The 6650-nt window shown below is 46.9% G+C and overlaps 1 protein-coding gene across 1 annotated transcript; it reads left to right on the top strand.

Annotated features, from left to right (window-relative positions):
* Positions 1-1222: 1222 nt before the first annotated feature.
* LOC114922666 (uncharacterized protein C4orf54-like) lies at positions 1223-6223 on the top strand. The gene has a single exon (XM_029284429.1). It carries the CDS (start codon positions 1223-1225, stop codon positions 6221-6223), a length of 5001 nt encoding a protein of 1666 aa, XP_029140262.1.
* Positions 6224-6650: the final 427 nt, after the last annotated feature.

The raw sequence follows: 6650 nt of genomic DNA, 5'->3' as shown, positions 1-6650 counted from the left end.
AATCAAACCAGTTTGGTATTTTCTCATTGCTTGTTCTTTATCTCCTTCACATCCTTTTAGAAACCTCTGAAGACGAGAGAACATTTTTCAAGATCTAAGGTGCTGATTAATATCCCTTGGATTAAGATCACAAAAATCAAAGAAAAGGTAAATGTTTTTTTTAGATTGCTTGTTTCCTCTGTACTGAAATATTATTAGAACTCACTGTAACAGATGAAGTCTATTCAGCTTACACTAGAGAAGCTTCAGACTGTATAACTTTAATAGGATTCAAGGGAAATTTTTATTGTGGCTTATATAATTAATATAATTAATTGTAACATAATTATAATTAACTGTACAGTTCTAAAACAACTTAAAAAAAAGAGACAGAAGCAAGTTAAATTGGTTTTATTTATCTATTTCATGACATATTAAGAATTGTTCTAAGTCCGTATGTTGGAAATATTTTTGTTGGAAGAAGCATGTTGATATGGTACTCCGCTTTTTTTTTTTCAAAAAAAGGAAAGGATGGGGAACCCTCTTTAAATACTTTTGCATACAATACAAATAATATTTCATAAATTGGGAAAAAGTGCTTTTTAAAGATTACCAGTAAAAATACAAACCATTTGAAATTACTAATGTCTTATTAAGATTAAATTCAGTCTTTTTCCCCATTGAAATATTATCCTGGTAATATTCTTAAAAATACTGTTCCAGTAGTAAAAGGTGCTTTCCATGTAACTCTCCTTCATTCTGTTCATCCCCAAAGCAATAATCTTTTAAAACTATTACATGGATTAATCCCTCTCATACGCTTACATATTCCTTAACTAGAAGTATAAGAATTTCCATATGCTTTCTCTTCATTTTGGGATGTCTGGGAAAATTGAGTGGCAGATGCTGTTAATGCTGCTACTTCTGTTACCAATGGCATTCAGACTGACAGCTCTTCATGCCAAACTAACAACTGTACTTCATAGCTCAGGAATAAGACACTGGCAGCAGCGGCAGTTACCAGCAACCCCCCCCCCATCTCCACAGAGACAACAGCAGCCACTCAGTTTACTACCCCCAGCACTATCAAGCAGCTCTCCAAGATCTACAGCTAAACTACAAGGAACAAAGTTAGGAATCCCTGGGAAACACGTGTGTGTGTATATGTGTTGTGTCTCTCGCTTGACTTTGGTCCTGGGTCCAAAGCTTGTTGCTCCCTTCAATCAGCTTGAAAGCATCCACCATGGAAGTGCTTACAGAACTGCCTGCTGAAGAGATTGTTACTGAAAAAGAGAATGATGGAAAAAGCAACAGCCAAATGATCAAGTGTCATCCTCGAGAGCCATCAATTTCCTCAGCTGAGGAATCAAAATATGTGGAGATTTACGATTACCCTGGAGGGACAGGAGAGAGTCCCCAGAGTCTACAGCTGAATCTAGAACGGAATGGAAGTAAAGTGGCCTTTATCAGACCTAAAAATGGACCTTGTGAGATCAGTGAGATTAACAGATTGGCTAACAAAATCTTGGCAGACAAATCTGCGAATCAAGAATCTCTGGATTATACATCTAAAATGGAAGGCACTCTTTCCCCCATGGGGATGAAAGATGATGAGGTTGGGGAAAGGATCTCTGGCATCAGTTCAGAAGGATCTGAGAACACTCTGTCCCCTAGTATCTCCAATGTTCAGCTTTACACACATGGCTGCCCAGAATCATCTTCATCATCTTGTCCTTCACCAATACAAAATACAAGGAATTTTCCAAAAATGGACGACTTAGAAAGAGGGGGGAAAACCTCCTCTTCATTTGGGTATGACAGCGATGAAGATGATGAAATAGACTGCAAAGAAATCTGTCTGAGCAATGAGAGAGGAAGAGGCAGGCATGCTTCACAGCTATTGCAGTCCCAACCCAGCTATACCAGTGAAAACAACAATAGTAATAATGATGAAGCACATTATATTACCACGCATGAAATCCAGCTTAGTGAAGTAGACCATGACATGGATTTTGACTATGGATTAGCTTCTCGATGGGACTTTGAGGACAACAATGTTATTTATTCCTTTGTGGATTATGCTTCCTTTGGGAGTGAAGAAACTCTTGCAGACACACAAACAGAAGAGGATAATAGCTGTTATCTCAGCACAACCACCAGTGATCCTAATAATCAGACAGACAGTATTGATAATACCAGCAGTACAGAGATAGTCAGCATTAATTCTGAAAATGATACTCCAAGCACAGACAAATGCGCCAGCTCGGAAGAAAGTCAGTCCAAGAACCTCTGCAACATGAGTGAGAATTCTGCAGGCCAGATACTCCTATCAATCAAACCAACTTCCAGGGCTATAAATGAGCCTAGCAACCAGCATGAAAAGCAAAACATTATTTACGCTGCCAAGCATGAAGGCGACATGAGCCTCTGTGTCTCCACAGCTCACGAACGAAATTCAAGTTTCAAACAAGATGTATTTCATGACTATGCAAAAAAGTTTATTGCAGTTCCTGCACACTTGCAAACAAGGTGTGCAGCAATAAAAGCAAGAGAATTGGGTGGATATTCAAGTGGTGCCTCCAGTGTGGTAAGTGAGTTGGATGATGCAGATAAAGAAGTAAGAAGCCTGACAGCAAGGGCATTTCGGAGCTTAGCTTATCCCTACTTTGATACCCTGAACTTGAGTTCCAGTGAATCTTCCACATCTCTTTCAGATCACAACCTAGGAATCAACCGATGGTCAACTTACTTGGATTTAAAGTGCAGCAGTCTTGGACAGAAAGCAGAGCAGAATCTTTTCAAAAGCAGCGCTGCATCTGCTGGATGGAAAAGAAACTCTGGGACTAAGACAGCCAGTGACCATTTCTACATCCACTCCAATAAGTCACAGACTAAAGCATTGGAATTTGTTGTCAGTAAACTTGATGGGGAGATAACGCACGTTGAAACACCACGTTGCTTTGAAAAACAGGTCCAGGCAGGCTCCCGAGTTGTTACTTTGCTGGAGACTTTGAATTTCAGCAGCAATATTAATGCGGGTGTCCCCAGACCTGGTAAACCTTCTGAAAATGCTACAGTTGGGTCAAGTTGCACAGATGAAGTTACAGAAACACTGCCAAAGGAGCAGGGCAATGAAATCTGCAAACAAACTGGAGTGGTTACAGAAACCATGGAAGGAGCGCAGAAGTCAAAATTTGCATCTAGCCTCCTCAAAAATGTTATTTCAAAGAAGATGCAACAGGAACATGAGTTCAAAATGGAAAGGGGAGAGATCACAGACACCACATACTCTGGTATGTCAAATTCCTCATCTTCTAAAGAGGTAGATAGCACTGCCAAGGAGAAGTTAAAGAATGGGGGGTTGCAGAGACAAAATTCAAGATATTCAGAAGGCAGCTCTGATAGTACTATTGTAACAGCAGATGATTTGGGGGAATTTTTTGATAGCAAGTCACCAACCTCCAAGCCTTCTACTCCACGGGAGGCCAATGTTAGCCTAAATAGAACCTTTTCAGAAACATTTTTAGAAGAGGCATGTAAAATAAAACAAAGTGCCTCTGAAACACTCAAGGCAACTTTTCTCCGTAGCCAGAACAGTGCATTTAGAACATGGAAAGAAAAAGAAGCAGAGAAAAAAGAGGAAAAAGTTCCTGTGGGAAAACTGAAAACAGGATTTAAAGGTGATTGGAAAGCTGATATGGGAGAAATCACAGCTAATAAAGCAACTAAAATGTCTCGTCTTTTTGTTCCAAATATTCAACAAACAACCAAAGATAATACTAACTTGCATGTGACAAAATACTCCACAGCGACAACTGCAGCAGCTCAGACTGCTATTGCCACCACAGTGATAAAGCCCAAACCTCCAGAGATCAAGATAAGCTTGGGAAGTGTGGAGCAGAACAAAGATAATCTTTTCAATATTACCAAACTTCTCAGCCCTAAGATAGCTGGAAATGCCCCCAGTTTTTTCAAGACAGCTGTTGATACCAGATGTCAACTGCAAAAGCAAATAAAAGAGGAGATTATGGACAAACTGCCTCAATTTCAGGTACGTGATGTAAGAGAAAATAAATGTAAAGTCCAAGGGCCTATACACCAGGTGAGAGATGTCAGGAAATTAATCAAAAGTAGTTATAGTCTTGAGTCAGGGGATAACCACAGTGACAGAGGTAGTGTTAACTCTGACCAGGGAACTTTTGACCAGAAACCCAAACAGTTGATGTCAACAGGCATTCCCAGGTCTCTGTCTCCTATGGTGATAACTTGTCAGGCAGTAAATAACATTAAAGAGGACAAGAAACCTAACAGATCTCAAGAGATGGGAGCCAAAGTAAGTAATGGAGGCAAGATGCTGCCTTCCAACCAAGAAGGAACTATCCTGGTGCACAGGACCTCAGGAAGGCTGCCAGTAGCGACCATTGCTCCCAACAAGAGTGACCCTCGCCAGCCTGCTGTATTGAAGATAGTCTCCAAAACATCTGTGCCCTGGAGACAGCAGTCACATCCACCACCACAGCAGCCAATGACAACCGAGAAAAGCAATAAAGTGGAACCCTTGGTGGTGGATGGAGAAGAACTTCCCAAAGAAGAGGTGACCAAGGCATCTATCTCAGCAAACCACAAGGCCCTGCAAAAACTAACAGCAGCAGTCCGGAGCATGGAAGAGCTGTACAGTTTCAGTAAAAATGAGTGGAAACGAAAGAGTGACCCATTACCCATAACTGACAGCCATGTCCTGTCCCTCATTACCAGAGAAGAGCGAACCATAGGAGCCATAAACACCGCCAGGGAAGAATCGATGATGGTTGCCAAGACCGAGGACCAGGAGGCAACTCCGTCGGTGGGATTAACAACTTCTCCCAGCAGATCGGCGCCAGAACGCCAACCCCGTGGCAGATTCACCAACCCAACCAAGAACACAGAGAAGGTCTCGGCCAAGACGGCGGCCTTTGAGAACCTGACCCGAGAGCGGGCGCGCGTTTCAGGCTTCCACGGAGAATCTGCCTCAAGAAACACCGGGTCTGCTGAGAAGGAAAGAGTCCCTGTGGTCCCCAGGACCACCTTAACATTTAACGCTCAAGGCCAGAAGGCCAAGCACCAGCCACCGGTGTTCTCGTCTCCTTCCCCACCTCGAGGCCTCAAAGGCCAGGCCAGGCCTCGCGCCATCAAGTTATTTGGCAACCGGCAGGGGAGCCTGGTGGAGCCCGACAAGAGCCGCAAGGCCACCTTTCCCGACTGCGGGAACTACTTGGCTATCTCGCTCAAGGAGTCGTCCGCCGAGCAACCGGGACCGGGGGCCTTAGGCCCAGGAGAAGGAGCAGGAGGCAGCAGCAGCCGCGCAGGCCCCGTCGCCACTGCTTCGCCCGCTGCCACCCAGCCTCTCAACCTGGGCCGGTCCGTGGCAAGCTTCAACCCCACCCAGGCGCCCCAGCAGCAGCAGCAGCAGCCCACCGCAGCCACCACTCAGCCTCTGGCACAGCGGCAGCCGCCCTTGCCGCCGCCGCCGCCTCAACTTCAGGCGGCGGCGGCGGCTCCGCCGTTGGAAATGTCTCCGGCGCACATCTTCCCTCAGGCTCTGTCGCTCGCAGCGGCGGCGGCCGCCCTGACAGGCGCGGCTCAGCCAGCGACGCCTCTGCTTTGCTTCTCGCCGCCCACGTCAGCCGAGGCCGCTGCCTTCCCGCCTCAGACGCAGCGCAAGGTGCTGCTGGACCTCAGCACGGGGCAGTGCTACTTCGTGGACACCCCGCTGCAGCCGCAGCCCCAGAAGCGGCGCCTCTTTGACCCCGAAACAGGGCAGTACGTGGAAGTACCCTTGCTGGCGCCACCGCCGCCGCAGCCGCCGGCCCTGGCCCCCATGACCATTCCCATGTCGTCCCTGGCGCTGGGAGCGGCCGCTGGGACCTACGGCGCCCCGGCCGCAGCCTACATGTTCTACCCGGGCTTCCTGCCGGCCGTCCTGTCCGCCACCGCGCTGCAAGGCCAGCTGGCCCAGCAGCCGAGCGGCGAGCTGGGGTCTGCGGTCGCCTCGTCCAGGAGCGCCGCCAGCCCCGCCACGGAAAGCCCGTATTACATGCCCACGGGCACCCGGCAGCAGCAGCAGCAGCAACCGTGCCCCCAAGCGGCTTCTAGCGACGGGAAAGCGCCGCTCATCAGCATCACCTCGCAACCGCTGGGTCCCCGGATCATCGCGCCTCCGTCCTTCGACGGCACCACCATGCGCTTCGTCGTGGAGCACCGGTGATGGGGCGCCGGCCAGGAGAGATGCTGCTGCTGGTACGACGGGTGAGTCGCCCCGCTGATATAGTTAATTATCACTACAAAGGTGGCGTTTCTGTGAAAGGTTGCAGAAGGGGAGGGGCATCTGGGTGAGGGAGAGTGGGAATAAGCCTTGCAAAACATACTAAGGTTTGCAACGAGCCAGCTATGTCCAGAGAGGGATCTTTTGCCATTTACGAGTTTTTTTGATTGCATAGTTCCCATTCTCACTTTTTTTCTGTTCTCCCCCATAAGGTCATAAGGAAGGAAAGAGAAAAAAACCCTGCATAAGTGCCTTTAGAAGCTATTCCTCTGGAAGCATTCCTTTGTCTGCAAGACAGTATTCCAGAGGAGACTAAGGAAGAATTTACTTACCCTTCTAAGTTACTCTCCATTTCCCCTTGTTCTTCAAT

This window comes from Protobothrops mucrosquamatus, unplaced genomic scaffold (assembly GCF_001527695.2).
Source record: "Protobothrops mucrosquamatus isolate PMUCROS unplaced genomic scaffold, P.Mucros_1.0 scaffold585, whole genome shotgun sequence".
Classification (NCBI taxonomy): Eukaryota; Metazoa; Chordata; class Lepidosauria; order Squamata; family Viperidae; genus Protobothrops; species Protobothrops mucrosquamatus.
The sequence above is the reverse complement of the archived record's forward strand: the minus strand, read 5'-3'. Positions and strand labels throughout refer to the sequence as shown.

Excerpts from the sequence above, each read along its gene's own strand:
- LOC114922666 (XM_029284429.1), top strand. The coding sequence starts at position 1,223 with ATGGAAGTGCTTACAGAACTGCCTGCTGAAGAGATTGTTACTGAAAAA.